The following is a 21,238-nucleotide window of genomic DNA, read 5'->3' on the forward strand; positions in this document are numbered from 1 at the left end:
TTAAAATTATTAAAAATAATAATAAATACACTTTTTAGTGTTTATATCTATTTCCAATACTTAGAATTGTTAAAAAATATTTAGACAATCAATATTAGTAAACAAAACTAGAATACATTATTTAAAATGTTTATAAAACTAAAAAAACAACACCCAAAATCAAAACAGTAACTTAACCTCAGAAGTAAATAAACAATAACACGATACAACAATTACATGGAATGATCCAATTATCCAATTAAAATTAGAATTTGTGAAACTTCAACTAATAACTAATATCAACTTACATTGAAGAATGCCGCCGATTGAGAGCGAACTGTACCGATCGTAAATTCCAGTACTTGGCATCGCTGGCAACAATGTCGCAGGTCAGAGAATTAAATTTCGGGAAAATTAAAACATTAGAATATGATGCACGTGCTGCCATCTACTCAAAGAATTGTTAAATGTTAGTTTATTTGAATGCCACTCATTTTAACTGCGGCGTGAACATACCCCCTTAATCAATACAATTTTAAAATTCTCAATGTAATCACGATTAAATTTTTCTTGTTATAATACCATGTTGACCACTATAAAAGATCGAGCATTTTTAGCTGTGTTAGGAAAATTTGAACTCTATGGTTGATGTTATGGAAATTTTAAATACAAGTGACGTCAGTTTGTATAAATCGTGACGTGAATTGATTTTACTGTGAAAAATACTATATCTGAATCGTTTTCACTGGTATTAGGAACAATATTTACTTTGTATACCATCGTTTAAAAAACTTATACAGAAGTAAAACACTTCACATTGATCTGTTCCGACACAGTTGGTCTGTGCCGGTTTAACTGACAAGAACCACGTGTTCAAGTCGAGCAAAGAAACATGTTGCTTTTTAAGTATTAAATTTTTATCCAATGTCATCGACCTGGAGTCACATTAGAATTTAAATTTGTAATAATGTAAAACCATATATTGATGTCACGGCTACAATTTTAGTGTTAGCTTCAATTACAAAAGAAGGCACTAAGGATGATCTGATCTAGATCGAAAACGTCACGTTATGCTCCTTCCTGTATAAATTTTGACGACACTTTTTAAAACAGTTTTAATTATGTTTTATACCTAAATACAAATGTGAAGTGTTTTACTTGTGTATAAATATTTACTTTAATTTAGATCATTGCTTTAATTAGTGGCTACAGACCCTCTGAGAAATTGTAAACTACAACGCTACTGTCTGTACAGGAGAAAGGTAGCCGCTTGGGCGCATTCCGAGCTTTGACCTGCGCGGCCCAATATGATTTTCTATCCGATAAAAAAATTAGATTAAACTTGCTAGAGAAACCTTTTAGGTGAGGCAGTGAAGCAATAAACCTACCAAATTTTTGCAGTAGGTTGGATCTCAATGGAACTTTTGTATTCGATTCGTATGAGTGACAGCAAATTTTGTGGATAAAAATGATGTGGAAATGAAAATTGCATTATTGGATAAGGAAAATGCATTTTCCAAAGTTCATTTCGAAGTAATGAAAAATGATAAAAAGAGAAATCAAACGATTTCTACCTGGCGAAATCGAATTCAAATTTTTACCACTGTGCCTTCTAAAACTTGCAAAGCAAACAGCTTGATAAATTACTCGGCAAGGAAATCTAAAAATTGCATTCCAAATGCCGTTCATAATGGTCAAAATTCGTAGTGAATTCAGTTTCTGGTACTCCAAACGGAGTAAAGTAATAAAACATAATGACGGTATTAGATTTTTGTTTCGATACAGGGCAGCGACAATTTTTAGATTCCCTTGCCGAGTAATTTATGAAGTTGTTTGCTTTGCAAGTTTTAGAAGGCACAGTGGTAAAATTTTAAATTCGGTTTCGCCAGGTAGAAATCGTTTGATTTCTCTTTTTGTTTTTAGACGGCGTAGTTACGCCCGTATATAGTTATTTTGATAACTATTGTCTAGGACGGGAAAGATTTTTGTTTTGATTCAGAGCAGTGGCTATCCGCTCTGAAGAGACCTAAAGAGGTCGAAATACGTATAATACCGTCATTCGGTTTGAAAAATGATTAATTTGCAAATCGGAAATAATTCAATGGGAAATGAGTTCAATATTACTACTCGGTGGTTTTTGGGATCACTGAACATGAATATCATGACGGCGATGTTTTCTGAGGCACCTGGTAAATCTGAGCCTCGTCTCCTGGAGTGTTATGAAAATTCTAGACAAAATTTTTGGGTCCCTTAACAGTAATATCATCTTGGCGATGGTTTCCGAGGCACCTTGTCCTCAGGAGAGGGCTGGTCTCTTGGAGTTTGTGCATCGAAGATTATCACCGTTATGATATTTGTGATCAGTGACCCCAAAATCTCTAGAGTAACGAGTTTGTACTGATTTTGTATCGAATTTCCACAATATTCATAAGATAAGAGACCCGTTCTGGCAAAAAAAGGCTTAACTCGATTGAAAGTAACTTCAATTAATAATCATTCTTATATTGACTTATTATTATACTGTAAGCCTTTTTGCATTTAATGTTTAAGGGTTAAAACCTTATTACATCGATATAGAAACTGACTAGCATACTGTTGGAATTGTAATCTATTTCTGCTAGATTTTGCAAGAAATGTTGTGAATTTTGTATAGATCTTGTTGTGTTGTACGCTAAAGGCTGTATTATGTCTAGGAGGAACTATTACTGTTTGCTGCAAGGAGAACCTATGCTGCTGCAAATTGGTCTGAGGGATACATTTTCTTTGTATATTTTTGGGAATCCGTATAGGTGTGGTGTCCTGCTGTAGCCAGAAATTATATTGGGAGAGGAGAGTAGAGACTTTAGGCCCGCATTTTACAATAATAATGACATAAATATGATGCTTCTTATCTAAATATTCACATATCGGTAAATAGATTTTTATTTTTTAGGGAAGTTTAACAGTTTGTTCAGTTTGTGCCGATGGATATCACGCTGGTTGCCATCAACCGAGAATAGTAGAAAAATTATCAAAGGGACAAAAATGGTCATGCACAAATTGTCAAATGCCGGATGAATTGAAGATCAATCAGATTCAATCAAATGTCAATTCTTTCAGTCGAAAAAGTGCATCAGGTTGGTAAATATAATTATATTACATTTTTTATAATGTTTAGAAATAATTAACAATCAATAACATTTGAAGTTTGATAAAATATGATAGAACATAATATGATATAAATCGAATATGTACATTTAACATTAGGAGAATACAATTGATAATAGGTTGCCAGTGAATGGAAAGTTTATCTTATATGTGACTCACCTGTACCGATAATAATTGACGACATAATTTCTAAAGTTGTTATTAAATATTGTAGTATTGTTTTATATGTGATTCATGCTGGGTCAAATGACCCATTAAAAATCTCCCATGTACTTGTAGTCTACTGGCCGTATATTTAATTACCGAACATCTGAATTAGATAAACTTTATAGAATTTTTAAATTTAAACTTAAATAAGTTTTGTTTTACACTCATACGTGACCAAAATAAATTATTAATCTGGTCAGGGACAGAGCTGAAAGTATCTTTAGTAAAAAGATAAAAAAAGTATCTGAGATACTAAAAGTATCTTAGATACTTTTATTTAAGATACTTTTTGGTTCATTTAAAAGTTACTTTTACTTTAGATACTTCTTAAAAGTATCTAGTATCTTTTATCTTTAAAAGTATCTTTAGATACTAAAAGTATCTTAGATACAAAAAAGTATCTTAGATACAAAAAAGTATCTTAGATCCAAAAAGGTATCTTAGATACTTACTCAGGACCTGAGAAATAGATACTTTTCATGATCCGACAAGCTTCGACCTGTCGCGCCGGCCGTAGCGGGAGAAGACTTCTTCAGTTTATTGTAGATACCATGTCACCTTTGTCGTTGTTACAAAATCGTAGCTTTTTAAATTTATTTAAGGGAATTGCTCCTTTAAAAATCATATCCAGGTCTACAGCTGTAAAAAAAATTTCCTCTATGGTGTCTGAGAACAAAGAAAACTTAAAATTAACATTACATGATATCCGTTACGTCTGCACGACGGCTGACATTTGGTCATGCAAAACCCGAAGTTTTCTTGGTGTTACATGTCATTGGATTGACAACAAACTTCTACGAAAGTCAGCATGTAGAAGATTTTCTGGAGTGCATACAGACGACCGTATAGCTGAACATACTGCTTATAATCTACATCCAAATAAAGTGTTAGCAACAATTACTGACAACGGCTCAAATTTTGTCAAAGCATTTGGTGTTTTTGGTATCAATAATGTTTTACACTACACTGGTGACGACGGTGAACATCAACAACAAGTTTCAAAAGATGATATCGACATCATTGAGGAAGATCAGGAAGATATTTTGGAGGATGAAGAGGATATTCCTAACATATTTGAAAACGAAAATTATCTCCTTCCAAATAATTTAAGTGACAATAATTTGATCATACCTACTTTATCTGAACACATACGTTGTGCAAGTCATACACTTGCCCTAATAACAACTACTGATATTATGAAAATAATTAATTCAACCAGTTCTCTTAGATCAAAAAATTAAATTTTGCAAAACAAGATCGGCTCAGAGATACTGATCCAAATTATTTAGCAGAATTATGCCAAATACTAAAACCGTTTGCTTTGGCACTTGACATTCTTCAAGGCGAACAAAATATGTACTACGGTTTCCTTCTACCATCAATCGTAAGCTTGTTTGTTAAAATTGAAAAGCTTAAAACCAATAAGTTTAAATATGTGGAACCTATTTTGAACGCTCTGACAGTATCTTTAAACTCCAGATTTAAAAAATTTCTTAAGTTGACTAACCAATCTGCAATAATTGCTGCAGTTACTAATCCTTTATTTAAAACACGTTGGCTTACTGCATTTCGAGGAATCAGGAATATCGAAAATGACCTTAGTGAAATTAAGGATTTGGTAATTACAGAAGCTATAAAAATTATGAAGGAAAATGAGGAACAATTAAAACAATTTGATGTAAGTACAAATAACATTACTACTGTAATGAAAAGTACCAAAATGCAAAACGACTTCTTTGAATTTGATATTAACTCCGAATACTCCGATCTTCAAACGCAAAACGAAAACACTGGCTATACTGATTTAGATTATAAACAACAAGCTGAGCTGCAACTATTACAATATTTTTGGCCTATTCTGAAACCAACATACAAATGTTAAAAAAATATAATATTATAGAACAATTATTTAAAAAGTTCAATACGCCATTACCTTCATATATATAATATATAATAACGGATTTATTACGGCTGTCGCCGCTTCTCCACCCCCAATTTCCATCTTTTTCTGTCATATGCAGTTGCCTCTTCTAAGTCTCTTGCCGCCATTGCTTCATCAATATCGTTGCGCCAACTTCTCCGTGGTCTTCCTCTCTTTCTTCTTTCAGGAGGGATCCATTCCAGTACTCTCCTAGGCCATCTGTACTCTGGCATTCTTTTAACATGTCCGAACCAGATTAATTGTTTTCTTTCTATGTCATCATTGATATTTCTCTCCATTTTCATTTCGTTTCTTATTTGTTCGTTTCTAACTCTCTCCAGTTTCGATCTACCGCAGCTTCGTCTCAGATAATCCATTTCTGTCGTCATAAGTTTGTTTTTATTAGCTTTGGTGACGTCCCATACTTCCGAACCGTAAAGTGTAATACTTTGAACTATACTACCGTAAATGTGTTTTTTGGTTTCTCGTCGAATTGTTTTTTGCCAGAGAAGAGAGTTTAAGGCACGGGTCGCTGCTCTGCCCTTGTTTATTCTTTCCCTGATTTCATCTGCGTTATTTCCCTTCTTGTTGAAAATGACCCCCAAATATTTGCAGGATTGCACGCCTTTGATTTTGTCGTCTTCCAAGACTAGGTCACATATTTCATCTGTTCCCACTGAGAGATATTCACATTTTGTCATATTCATGTTTAGACCTGCCACCTCATCATTGGTCATCCTGGCCATTACCTTCATACTTTTGAAAATTTAGTTTTACTAAAAGCTAGTGGTTATAACAACTAGTTATTAGCTACCAAAATGTTGCTATTTTTTATATCCTATCCTATTGTGTTTAAAAATTTAATTATGTTGAATGTTCTGTTTTTAATGCATAATGCATCTTATGCTGTTTTTAACACACGAATTTATGTTTATTTTATATTGTTTTGAAAATGTAATGTTGGATTTTTGTTTTCGATACATAGTTATTAGTTTGTAATAACTTAACGTCTTTTATTTCTTATCTACCCCAAAGCCCAAAGTATACCATTTCAAAGTACCTGCTGGCTTAAACTAAAATTGTATGATAATTTAAAGGGTTAAAATGATGTTTTTAAAACAAAAGTATCGACAATCTACTGTAGAGTAGTAGAGTACCGAGCACCTTATTATACCCTAAAAGTATCTTAGTTATTACAAAAGTATCTAAGTATCTTAGATACTAGAAAAACGTCTAAGTATCTTTGATACATAAAAGTATCTTACATACTTAAAAGTATCTTAGATACTTAAAAGTATCCTAGAAACTCAAAAGTATCTTAGATACTTGAAAGTATCTAAGATATTTTTACTCTAAATACTTTTCCGGTATTTTGTATCTTTAGATACTTTCACAAAAAAGTATCTTAGATACTTAGTATCTTAAGATACTTTTTGCCTCAAGTATCTTAAAAGTATCTAGATACTTTTAAAAAGTATCTTTTACAGCTCTGGTCAGGGACGTACTAAGACACTGGAAACTGGACTGAAAGAGTACCCTCTGTTGATACGCAAAATGCCCTCACTCCCAGAATTCAATTTTTGAAGTGAAAACTTCTTAAGCGACGTTGTGCACTTTTTGGACGGGGAAAAAGCATTGAGTACGCGACAGATTTTTGCGACAGTCACCGCTACGTAAATTGGTCGCAAAGTCCCACAGTTCAAGAAGGGTTCGACGGATTGTGACATGTGTGGTCTCGTTGAAAAAGGGAAAGGGTAACTAGTACAATGTCGGAAAAAACACTACACTACATAGCATCTTCGTTATTAATTTACATACGAGATGTCATAGGGTACTATGGATGAAAATACACTGCCATCTAAAGTTTTATACATACAAGAAGCCACCTAAAGTTTTTGGCATTTTTTAATTTTTAAGAACTCTACAAGAAATTGATTGTCATTAGATCTTTGTGTAATATTTAAGAATATATGCTAAAGCAGTATGCAACCATTCAAAGAGAAGAGTACGACAGGGCTGCATACTCTCTCCCCTATTATTTAACGTCTATTCGGAACAAGTCATGAGCCAGGCCTTAGAGCATATCGAAGAGGATATTCTCATAAATGGTGAGCACCTGAATAACATCAGATATGCAGACGACACCATCCTCTTTGCAGACAGTTTAGAAGGTTTACAGACACTAGTAACGCAATTGTGGAGAATCAGTCAAGAATACGGGCTTGATTTTAACATCAAGTACATGGTCATCAGTAAGAAGCATATTCCACCTAGTCAATTACTGGTAGATCAGCAACAAATACTCCAAGTGCCCCGTTACTACAATTTAGGAACCACCGTAAACGACCAATGAGACCACTCAGTTGAGATAAATCAAAGAATTGAAAAAGCCAGGTCAGCATTTGTCAGAATGAGCAAGATATTTAAGAGCCACGACCTACCCTTAAAAACGAAAATCCGTTTATTGAGATGCTACGTGTTTACAGTGCTGCTCTATGGGGTTGAGTCATGGACACTAACCGAGAGGCATCCATGGGAAAACTCGAGGCGTTTGAGATGTGGTGTTATAGACGGATACTGAGGATCTCCTGGTTGAACAGAATAACAAACGTTGAGGTTCTACGTCGGATGGATAAAACATGTGAAATTATATCCAACAGTGAAGCAGCGCAAGCTAGAATATCTTGGACATGTAATGCGACACGATCATAGATATAACCTGCTGCAACTTATGTTACAGGGAAGGGTCTACGGAAAGAGGGGACCAGGAAGAAGAAGAATATCTTGGCTCCAGAACTTACGAAAATGGTTTTCCTTGACCACTTCAGGACTATTTCGAGCTGCGGTCAATAAAGTTAGAATTGTCATGCTAGTAGCCAACATCCGTAGCGGATAGGCACCACAAGAAGAAAATGCAACCATTTCTTAAATAACAAATTTCAAAAAAAAAACTTCTCCCAAAATAATGATTTTAATGGAAAATTTTAAAAATTAACATTGTAAATTGTTTCTGTTTTCTTTATAAAAAATACAATAAAGTCGTGATTTTTAATATTCTGTATTACCACCTCTATTTTGAATTACACTCTCCATTCGACTTGGCATTGAATTGATCAAATTCTGGATGTTGTATTGAGGAAAAGCATTCTTCCATGAGCGCCATTCGAAGCTGTTCAGGCTTTATTGAGCAGGTATTCTGTTTTTTAATCTTTGTTTGAGTTGGTCCTAAACATGCTCAATCGGGTTCAAATCGGGTCTTTGAGCCGGCCAATTCATTTTTGGCACACCGACGGTTTCCAGGTATTGCGTTACTATCCTGCCTACGTGTGGCCGCGCGTTGTCTTGCATGAAAATAAAGTTTTCGCCCACAAACCCAGCAAAAGGCATTGCATGCTCGTCTATAGAAAATGTCACACCGAGAGTGCAGTACGGCTAATATAGGAATGCACAATTGCCGGATTTCACGCCTTGTGCTTGGCGATACAAACAGGTCCAAGTGGTAGTCACAGAATCGTACCCAGATCTCTACGCCGGGCTCTGTTATTTATTATAAAATAATATATTGATAAAATAATTGCCTTCAAGTAGCCAAATAAGAGGCATGGATTTAAATAAAAAGACCTTAAGTTTTTAGCGAGAATTTTATTATAAAACTGTATACTTTATTAAACTAACAAATGTATTTTAAATTACATTTCTTGATAGCTATAAATATACCGGGTGGAACCTCCGGTAACTCGATTTCCGTGCACCCAGCCCAATATCCAAGTAAAACTTTTTCTTTTGTAAATATGTGAAAAATTATCAGGAACGGGAATATCGAAAAAGCTTTGCACATTTTTTAATCCCGGCGATGTTATTAAAAAAACAAGTAGAGCACTTGAATCACTGCGAAATTTTAACACCTACTATGAAATTTTTTTTTGTGGAAATCTGAAGTGCAGTTTTTGTCCTTGTTAAAACATAATGCAGTCTCGCATTTTTTACACACAACATAAGTTTACCTAGTTCCTTGGCATAGCAACCTGGTAGTTTTCACCGAAACCTTGTGTTATTCCATATGGGATAATGGTTTTCCTTGCCCACACTTGACCAGATGAGCAGGTATAAGGTTTATAGTGTAAGTTATTTAACATTATATTATATTTATACTTTATTAAACTAACAAATATATTTTAAATTACATTTCTTGATAGCTATAAATATACAGGGTGGAACCTCCGGGAACTAGATTTCCGTGCACCCAGCCCAATATCCGAAAAGCCCATACTCTGATTGGACTGGTAAATGCATTTTATTGGCTATACAGTGTAAAATAATCGAGGTTACTCACAGATATTCAATTAATTATACTAAAGTCGTCCTCTACATCCGAGATGTCAGATTCGCTTTCGCTACTCTCCCCTGTGTTCGCGTGTATTATCAATTGGTCTACGTCATCTTGCAGGTTGTCCGCAGTCCACATCTCAGTTCCACTCAACAACATGAGTGACATAATCAGAGCTGAAAGTATCTTTAGTAAAAAGATAAAAAAAGTATCTAAGATACTAAAAGTATCTTAGATACTTTTATTTAAGATACTTTTTGGTTCATTTAAAAGTTACTTTTACTTTAGATACTTCTTAAAAGTATCTAGTATCTTTTATCTTTAAAAGTATCTTTAGATACTAAAAGTATCTTAGATACAAAAAAGTATCTTAGATACAAAAAAGTATCTTAGATACTTACTCAGGACCTGAGAAATAGATACTTTTCATTTTTCACCTATCCTATTGTGTTTAAAAATTTAATTATGTTGAATGTTCTGTCTTTAATGCATAATGCATCTTGTGCTGTTTTTAACACACGAATTTATGTTTATTTTATATTGTTTTAAAAATTTAATGTTGGATTTTTGTTTTCAATACATAGTTATTAGTTTGTAATAACTTAACGTCTTTTATTTCTTATCCACCCCAAAGCCCAAAGTATACCATTTCAAAGTACCTGCTGGCTTAAACTAAAATTGTATGATAATTTAAAGGGTTAAAATGATGTTTTTAAAACAAAAGTATCGACAATCTACTGTAGAGTAGTAGATTACCGAGTACCTTTATATTATACCCTAAAAGTATCTTAGTTACTACAAAAGTATCTAAGTATCTTAGATACTAGAAAAGCATCTAAGTATCTTTGATACATAAAAGTATCTTACATACTTAAAAGTATCTTAGATACTTAAAAGTATCTTAGATACTCAAAAGTATCTTAGATACTTGAAAGTATCTAAGATATTTTTACTCTAAATACTTTTCCGGTATTTTGTATCTTTAGATACTTTCACAAAAAAGTATCTTAGATACTTAGTATCTTAAGATACTTTTTGCCTCAAGTATCTTAAAAGTATCTAGATACTTTTAAAAAGTATCTTTTACAGCTCTGGACCTAATTGCGCCAATTTTGCTGTGACGCGTGCGAAACCGTCGTCGATCAACTGGTGTACCTCGTCGTTTTTAAAAGTGGTATTATGGGTACCTACATATCGCTTAACTTGGTTCCACACCATTTCTATAGGATTCAATTCGCAGTGATATGGAGGAAGCCTTAAAATATAAACATTATGTTGTGAAGCATACTCATCAAGATGATACTTATCGTATTGATCTTTAAAAACACACGCTGCTTCTAATAGCTCGGATTTCAAATAACACTCCTCGAAAAAAATGTCTTTTTCCCTAGCCATTCCTTGATTGCAGCTTTATTCCAGGAATTGTTAGGGAATCTCTCTTTACGGGAGTGGTACGATGCATTGTCCATTACAATGACATTCCTTGGCGACCATTATTTGGTAAATTTGATATTAATGTCTCCTTAAACCACGACTCAAAATATGCGGCATCTATTTCATCGTGATAGTCGCCATCATTTTTCTTTGCCAGAAAAACACGCTGTGTGCCAGGAAGGAAACCTCCTGAAAAACCTGCATGCAATAAAACATATCGTGGACCTCGTTTAGTAGGTGCTTTTAAGCCAGTACTTATACCGAGAGGATACAGCATATCCTCTCGCTCCACCATGATGCTTCTTCGGCCACGTTTCTTATAAACAAATCCAATATCTTTCAGAAGTCTGTATAAAGTAGAAAGAGACAACGGCTGTATATTCTCATTACCTTGTATGAAGTTATGTATATGCTTTAAGAATGGCGGCAAATTTTTCATGAAAAATTCACAATGAACAATTCTCCGTAGAATACTTCTTACACCCTCGTCATATGTGAATATTCTAGAATTTGATTGACACACTCGTTTTTTACGTTTTTTTGGCGATTTCAACGTTCCACTCTGGTTCAACTCAACGTTCTTTTTCTTTTTTGAAATTGTAAATGCTTCTTTCGCTAACACCAGTCATCAACGAAGTACGTCTTACAGCAGCACTTACATTAAGTTGTTCCGTATTTTGTAAAAAACACAACACATTTAACACTACGAGTTTAGCGCAACCGTTAAATAATTCACCGGATTTAAACTTATGGGACTCCATGCTCTCTGTTGAAACTCGGACTAAATTTTGAAGTGTAGTTTCGTTTTCGAAAAGCACTTTCACCCCCTACCCATCCTTAGGATGGTTAGGGGGTGAAATAGGGAAAGCTTGGAGTTTATCAAATACTAATTATGACAAACAAGTTTATGGCCATATTTAGGTGATTATGTTAATGATGGTAATTTGTAGCAGAAGTTTTACAAAAGAAATGAAGACCTATTTATAGAAACAACATAACTGTATTTTTAATATTTTACACACAATAGAAAAAATCTAATTTCTATGAAAGAATTGGAAATTTGAATACTATATATAATACAGTGGAACCTCGATTATCCGTCAGGGCACCGGACCAAGGGTATGACTGATAATCGAAAAGACGGTTAAAAGAACATTAAAAAAAATTCATAGTATAACTCCCAAATTTTATTTGTATGTTTTATTTGTCAATATAAGAGGGATTTATGTTCAGTTTTTAGTACAGTCGAATCAATTTGATTTAAAATATTCCGAAATCTTTGTTTGTTTTATTGTTACTTCACATTTTGCAACGGCTGAATTTCTTAATCGACGTAAAATCATCAAATCTACCTTATTTGTTTCTTCTTGCCGAGAATTCCACTCGATGAATTGTTGTATGTGCGATGCAGCTTCTCTAGCTTCTTTACGCAAATCTTTGTGAGTTGCAATCATCAACATCGCCACCCCAGCCATACTTTTCAATTCCTTCAGCATTTTTTCTTTTCGATTGTTGTTCTCGGAACATTATACTTTTTGCTCAATACGATAGCAGAAACACCTTTCTTTCGTTATGCCATAATTTCTATTTTTTTTTCAATTGACAAAACAACACGTTTTCTTTTTGATACTCCAGATGTGGAAGGCTCCGTTTTTCAAAACTTAATGAATCAAAGGACTAAGTGACACAATCAATGTTCGAATTTGAATCACACTGAATTATGGTGACACACATATATTGACTGTAATAATTATTCTGCTGTGGGTTTTTATTTTCGGCTTGCGATTCTAAAAATAGAACTCTAAAAGCACGGTATCATTTATTACTACCTATTTACATTGAAATTTAATAGAGCCCTTGATAAGAACAAAAATTATTTACATAAAATAATGTGGTGGTGGCATAACTGCACGTTTATATTGCAACGAATTTCGTTTGGCTGATCGCAATGCTCAAACAAAATGAATTTAGGACTAAATTTTTACTTATGTAGTCAATATAACTTATGTATGAACGCTGACGGTTAACAGAGGTGACGGTTAATAGACAGGCGGATAATAGAGGTTCCACTGTATCTATAAATAATATCATTTCCAAGTTTCCAAATTCTTTCCTAGAAATTATGTAGGTTTTTTCTATTTTATGTAAAACATTAAAACTACAGTTATTGTATGTTGTTCTTGTAAAGAGGTGTTCAAATGTTACTCTTATGAATATGATTCAATTGTATATCTCATGTTGACGTTTTATATGCAAAATTCATAGTTTTCGTTGTCAATAACTCATCAATGCCTTTTTATTCTACTGTATACGTATACATGATATAAAATATTTTACTCGTACTGCCGGCAGATGCATTTTATCCAAGCCGGTCCTGTGAGACAATGAGCAATCAACAGCTGGAGAAAACCGACAACCCTGTGCGTTTATTCTCTATAAGAAAAGCATTGCCGTATCTTACCCGTACTGCACTCTCAGTGTGACATTTTCTATAGAATTTCCTTAATGTATCGGTGAGCATTCAACGCTCCTCTTTTAATAAACACGAGATCAGTACGGCCTTCTACCAAAACATTACAGAGCCTCCTCCAAAAACAACACTTTTTCGTCGAGCACAAGCAGCATATTGTTCCCCACGTCTTCTGTACGTTTTGATGCAACCGTCTGAGCCATAAAGAACCATCCTGGACTCATCACTAAACAAAACATTTTTCCAAACCATTTACCTAAAAGTGTTTTGGCATTGTGGGAGTTTATTTACAATATAATAAATGGCATAAACTTAAAAATAATTGAAAAATTCGTATAAAATTCTATGTGGTCTCTTTTGGCGCGCAGTGTAGATTTACTATAAGGCAAATTTTGATTTATTGACTTAAATAAGGCCTTTGACTGAGTGCAAAATAAACAGCTATTCGAATCCTAACATGCGATATAGAAAACGAGAGGGAAGGATATAACGAATATATTAAGATAGAAAAAACAAACAAGGCTAGTAGCAAAAGGGCACTATACAGCATCTTCGTTATTGATGAACATATAGTTACATACGAGATATCATACGTCACTATGGATGAAAATAGATTTACTATAAGGCAAATTTTGATTTATTGACTTAAAGAAGGCCTTTAGCTGAGTGCAAAATAAACAACTGACCGAATCCAAACATGCGACATAGCAAACGAGAGGGAAGGATATAACGAATATATTAAGATAGAAAAAACAAACAAGGCGAGTAGTAAAAGGGCACTACACAGCATCTTCGTTATTGATGAACATATAGTTACATACGAGATACCATACGGCACTATGGATGAAAATAGATTTACTATAAGACAAATTTTAATTGATTGACTTGAAGAAGGCCTCTGGCTGAATACAAAATAAACAACTGATCGAATCCTCACATGCGACATAGCAAACGGAAGGGAAAGATATAATGAGTATATTAAGATAGAGAAAACAAACAAGGTGAGTAGCAAAAGGGTACTACACAGCATCTTCGTTATTGATGAACATATAGTTACATACGAAATATCATACGGCACTATGGATGAAAATAGATTTACTATAAGACAAATTTTAATTGATTGACTTAAAGAAGGCCTTTGGCTGAATACAAAATAAACAACTGATCGAATCCAAACATGCGATATAGCAAACGGAAAGGAAAGATATAATGAGTATATTAAGATAGAGAAAACAAACAAGGTGAGTAGCAAAAGGGCACTACACAGCATCTTCGTTATTGATGAACATATAGTTACATACGAAATATCATACGGCACTATGGATGAAAATAGATTTACTATAAGACAAATTTTGATTTATTGACTTACAGAAGACCTTTGGCTGAGTGCAAAATAAACAACTGACCGAATCCAAACATGCGATATAGCAAACGAGAGGGAAGGATATAACGAATATATTAAGATAGAAAAAACAAACAAGGCGAGTAGTAAAAGGGCACTACACAGCATCTTCGTTATTGATGAACATATAGTTACATACGAGATACCATACGGCACTATGGATGAAAATAGATTTACTATAAGACAAATTTTAATTGATTGACTTGAAGAAGACCTCTGGCTGAATGCAAAATAAACAACTGATCGAATACTAACATGCAACATAGCAAATGAAAGGGCAGAATATAACGAATATATTAAGATAAAAAAACCAAACAAGGTGACTACCAAAAGGGCACTACACAGCAGTTTCGATATTAATGAACATACGAGATATCAGATTAATTAACTCATGAATATATTAATCCCAATCCCCAATCATAATATATTAATCCCAAACAGCTTAAAATACTTGAATTTTTTAATATTATTAATAGCACTAATACATTTTGGTAAAATTTTCAAATACAGACTTTACTATTTTTTAGAATATAATACATCATCAAATTCTGGAGATTCATCACCATCACAGTATAATTCCCCATCAATTTCTCCAACACCACCGCATTTGAGCCCGCAAACCACATTAAGGCCAGAATCTCCAGATGCCGATGGCGATGCTCAGTCCGATTCGCAGAGCAATAAGGATGAAGATGAAAACAGCGGCATTGATCCGTCTATTCCTGACGCAACTCATTGGACCGCCGATGAAGTTTATGAGTATTTTCGACAGTATTTCCCAGAAGAAGCTATTATATTTAAGGAACAGGTAATTATTTCTATTACTTCGTTTTGCAACATTTTAAATAAAAATCTTCACATGTGTCTTATTCTTTTCTCCATTTTTAATTTTTAGTTTTGTGTTCCTTTACTTTGAAAGTCATATTGGCACTTACTATCACTCGAAACATTCGTTATCTTTTGCTAAAACACACTCCAATTTTTCCACTATTTCTGTAGTTTTATAAGTTATAGGATATTTGTTCTGTTAGTCTTATCCGGTTTTGAAAATCCTTTGCTACTGTAATTTTTAACTTTGCATATATACCAGCCCTAGCAACTAAATGTTCGAATAAACGAAAATTTATTGAAAACGTTTATCTTCACGATCTTTCTTATTGAACCAAAGAACGAGATCAATAATACATTAAGCTCTATCATTAATAACAAAATATTGGTCCCTATAAACTTTGAATTGCAGCGTTGGCGGCAAAATAAACGAAATTTTTGCATAACATCGTGACAACTAAATGTTCGGAAAATTCAAGAAATTACTATTTTAATATGAGGTTCATCGTCAGGCGCTTTTACAACCGCGACAATTCTGTCAGGCATTGTTCATACTAAGGATTTACACAAGTCAGGGTCGAAACTATCCCATAATTCACTTAATTTACTCTTCAAATCGGCGACGGTTCTCTGGGGATCATTACGCAATTTCTGTTTTATCTTAAACCACAATGTCTCAACAACATTAGGGTTTGGACTGTTCGAAAGCCATGAGAGGACGTTAATGTTATTCTCTCCAAGCCATTTTTTAGTTGTTTAAGCTGTATGGCATGCAGCACCGTCCTACTGGAATATAAAATTCAAGTCCGGATAGAGATCGTGAGCACTTGGTACAAGACTATTTTTCAAAATTTCTTGATACTTTGTTACGTTAATTGTGCTTTCGACCACCTCATATCTTCTTAGACTTGCTGATGACATGCAGCCTCAAATCATATTTCCTTTGGGAAACTTCACAGTTCTTTTGGGGCAATCTTTATCTAATGTTTCATTTTGACTTCTGATAACCCGTTTTCGAAAGTCTCCCACGCAAACATCAAATTTCGATCGATGAATATCACTCTGAACCAGTAATCAAGAATGACGAATTTCAAATTCTTCACATTCAAAATAAAGGCCTTAAGCTATCTTTGTTAGAATCAATGGAAATTAAAGAATTAAAAAACACAGATATAATTCTGAATGACCAATTTGAGACAAACAGTTCTCCCCTCCTCAACCTATTTTATTAAAGATTATAAAGTGTAAACGCATGCCAAAAATAGATCACTTGAGAAAGGCACTCTGCCGAAACAGCTGTAGTTATAAGTTGTTATAATAAATTTTGCGGAAATTTTTTAAAACAAAGTTTTCAGTGTTTTATTGTTACATACTAAAAGAGACGTTCATACATGTTTTTTTTTTCAGGAAATTGACGGTAGATCACTTCTACTATTAAGAAGAATTGACGTATTAACAAATCTCAACTTAAGGTTAGGACCAGCACTGAAAATTTATAGACATATTGTCAAATTGCAAGTGAGAAGAGACGATCCCAAATTATATTGGTTGTAAATTCCTATAAAAACTTATGAATATAAAAATATTGGACACTTGATGGGCTCCAGGGCTGAACCGCCTCGGTTTTTGGCTGGGTCGATCTTTATTTCTCTATGGAGTCATCTTAGTTTCCCAGGCCTCGATTCTGTGACTCCCAAGATCAGGATATTACAAGCAATACAGTTGGATCCAGCCTAATTTTACCTACAAATTCACAAAACTGTTAAGAAACTCACAATACATATTTTGGTGTCAATGCACTTCAAGTGTTTCACTACTCACGAATATTTATGTGAACATGTTTAGGGGAGAACTATTGGACCCAATATTAAGAATTTTGCATGTTTTTATTTATCGGGTTCTATAATTGTTTTACTTTTTTAAACTTATGAAGATTGATAAATATATTTTATCTGTTACATGAGCCGCTGAGAGCAAAAGTGGTGTAAGTCAAAAAATCAAGTTTTACCAAACTAGTGCTTTACTAGAAACTCTGTACAGAAAGTTTTTACGGAATTTGTTGTTTGTTTAGACAAATGAATGTATAATATAATGATATAATGATAATGCTCATAGTATGTATTTGAAAATTTGAAATTCTGTATTAGATGTGAAGTAATACAACATACTTTTTACTGCTAGATTAAAAAATTTATAAGAGAAACTATTATGAAGGAAAAACAATATTAAAGTTCAGAACTGGTGCCTCCGTTCTCATCGGATCGAATGCCTCTACATATTCTAATGGTCCCAGGTCATCAAAGTTCTCTGTTAACGTTTTTAAATTGTTATAAAATCCATGGTGAATCGGAGCAATATAGGGTAATAAATCTTTCATATCATTTTTCTTTGCTTGTAACAGGCCTAGGGCAATTAAACAAACAGTGTTGTGAATTTCATAAAAAGCTTGTGATGAGCCTTTCGTTTTCGGCAACTGTAATTCAGAAAAGTCTTCTATGTCACTTAATGTTTCCTTATAAAACATTGTATGAAGACAGTTTTTTGTGAAATGCATCCATTGAATTTGCACCCAGTTAATTGACTTTCCGTCTGTATTTAGTTTATTTCTTCGTAACGATTTTTCCAACTATAATGTACCTTTAAAATCTTCTTGTTTCATTACGTGAACGTTAAACTTATTTTTTCTCCTAGCATTACGGGCAGATTCAATGTTTCCAAAGTCAGAATCGTTCATCATAAATGAGTGACCAGACACTAGAAATTTGTGATCTATCACTTCAATGGGGTTATTAGGATCCATTACCATTTTAAGCCAAGTTAATTGAACTTTAAAATTACGGTTTTGTCCCGTGCAAGCATCGCTAAACCCTATTATATGTTTTTTACCGTCCGCCTCACATTTCAAATGTTTTGTTAAGCAGCATGCAATTTCCTGTTATCCTCTAGAGGCAGTATCACACCTAAATAGTAGCAATATAAATTTCGTTTGTAGTAGGCAATTGATGTTGTCAATCTGGAAAAAGGCAATGCTTTCTGTTAGTTAAACGAAATTACATAATAACTGTTATCAGACTGAGCCAAACATGCATCGATTTTCATTGCAGCTCTGGCTTTTTCAGCTTTCCTTAGATGTAGTTCATGATTGGCCTTTAAGGTTGTTTTATCAGATTAGTCAGCTGCGTCTATGCGTATAATTTATCACACTGTTGACAAGTGTCCTTTCTATGATGGTGCAAATGTATGTTTTGCCAAAATATTTTTCTGCACATGTTTTCACTGACTGGTTGCCAATCCATATTCAAAGCATTTTTCTTTGTATAAAGCAAACATCTTTCTAACATTAAGATGGCTTGTGTAAGCAGGAAAACTGTGTTAATATGATTTGTTACAAACCCAACACGGGCTTCATCAGTTTTATTGGAACTTCACTCTTTCCTCCTAAATCTCCTACTTTACCAGACTTTTCTTCCTGCAAGGGTCTTCGTCATTCTACCATCAGAAATTTGAAATGTTTGCAAAAAATACTGCTTAGAAACAATGTGACTGAAGCCCTCAATGTTCAAAAAATACTGATGTGTACAGGCCTTCATTCCTCTACTTCCATTACGCCTTCGTCTATTTGCAACTGCTGTTTTTCATACTAGGCCAACTATATAACAATTTTGTCTTTATATTCAAATATTTTATTTTTACCAGCACTTCTATCTGCACTTTTAACTTTCCTTTTCCACAAAGAAGAATTTTTTGTCTTTTTTACAACATTATCCTCATCCTTTTCACATACAGAACTGCAGCATTAACTTCCAAGTTGACCTCGTTATCATCTGGAACACAAAAAGTAATACCTAATTTACCAGAAATGATACACATTTATATTACTTAGTTATCAATTTATGTATGCACACGTATCTACTAAAATAACCGGCGCAACAAATAAAAAGTTATTATCTAAACAATAACAAATACTTACCATCACTACTTCATGATTCGTTTGGTGGAACATAATCCAAGTCCGTTATGTCATCATCTGAGTCGAAGTGGAAATTTGATGACATAATTACTATAAAATCAAATGTAAACTAGTATTTAAAACTTATTTGTAACAAGATATACAAGAAAAATGCTTTAAAAAATAATGCAGCTGTTAACGACAACCTAACCGTGTTCTTAAATGACTTACACCACGTTTGCACACAACACTATCAACATTTTATAAATAAGTTCAGTATCTTTCTGCCATCTAGTAGGAAGTATTGGAAGGTAGACGTACACCACTTTTACAGGTAACCGTATGAGGTTAAAGCTATTGAATAGTGATGTAAGTTCAAATTATACAAAAACATGACTTACACAATTTCTGCTCTGAGCGGCTCACATAATGATTTATCTGTTAACTATAATGAATGAACGAATGTTTAATTTTGTAGTATTCCTTTTTTAATACATGCATTTACAAATTATTTTATTAAGTAAAATTATGTTACTGTTAATTAATTTATTTAAAATTGCACGAAACGCATATGTTGTTAATAAATTATGTTTATTTAATTTATTGTTTTTTTATTCATTTTAACCCATTTCATAGTCCACAACGAAAATAATTCCTGCAGCTGGCTGTATACCACGTATAACAAAAAGAGGTTAGTCTTTGTATGTGGGTATATTTTATTTTATAAAAACCCTTAAAAGGGCAACATTAAAAACACGAACGTTTTCGGAACAACTGTTCCATCATCAGGTTAAAATACAGGTTACCATGCCTGAGCCACCAAAATATTTGGGTAAAAACCCTTTAAAATGTAATGTGTTACCAAAGATTGTACATGATGTTGATAATATAATATGATGTTTAATATTTTAATTAAATTTTACTTCAGGTAACATACACCCATGCTTAAGTGAGTTCCAGTGTCCGGATGGAACAGTTGTTCCGAAAACGTTCGTGTTTTTAATGTTGCCCTTTTAAGGGTTTTTATAAAATAAAATATACCCACATACAAAGACTAACCTCTTTTCATTTCATAGTGTTTTAAACTATTTACTTTAGCCTCAGAAATGTAGAAAATCCACATGGGTTTTAAAATAACATTTTGAGGACGGTAAACAATTTAATGACGTTAAAAATTCATAACCACACAAAATGAAATATACTCTGAGCGTAGAGAAATTGAAAAAAAAAACAAAATTGGAGAATAAAGTAAGATATGTATATGGATGACACCGTCAATATACATACATCAAAAATGTCTAAGGAACACCATTATTATTCCACATCAATAACGCAGGGTTATTAGTGGGATGACAAACGGTAGTATTAATATGATTATGTACATTAAATAGTATGATACAATCTTATATCACTTAAATAATTTAATACATTTAAATTTTTATCGGTTAGGAAGGATTTGAGGTCGTCTAAAATTCCATGCATTCTTCTTTGTTTTTGGAAATATGGGAAATCAGCAGGAAATGTTTCACTGTCGATGAAGTGGAGCAGTTGTTGCAAATTGGTAATAGATCTTT

General features: G+C 33.4%; 1 protein-coding gene across 1 annotated transcript in view; it reads left to right on the forward strand.

Moving 5' to 3' along the window:
• The window catches only part of Lint-O (L(3)mbt interactor in ovarian somatic cells), a 33,589-nt gene extending 13,326 nt beyond the window's left edge, over positions 1-20,263 (forward strand). Inside the window, exons 5-7 of the mRNA XM_072532538.1 lie at positions 2,912-3,095; positions 15,415-15,695; positions 17,123-20,263. Of these exons, the coding sequence (XP_072388639.1) occupies positions 2,912-3,095; positions 15,415-15,695; positions 17,123-17,269 (612 nt within the window). The 3' untranslated portion in view covers positions 17,270-20,263. The remainder of the gene's footprint in view (positions 1-2,911; positions 3,096-15,414; positions 15,696-17,122) is intronic.
• The last annotated feature ends 975 nt before the right edge of the window (positions 20,264-21,238 follow it).

The sequence above is a fragment of the Diabrotica undecimpunctata genome, chromosome 5 (assembly GCF_040954645.1).
Source record: "Diabrotica undecimpunctata isolate CICGRU chromosome 5, icDiaUnde3, whole genome shotgun sequence".
Taxonomy (NCBI): Eukaryota; Metazoa; Arthropoda; class Insecta; order Coleoptera; family Chrysomelidae; genus Diabrotica; species Diabrotica undecimpunctata.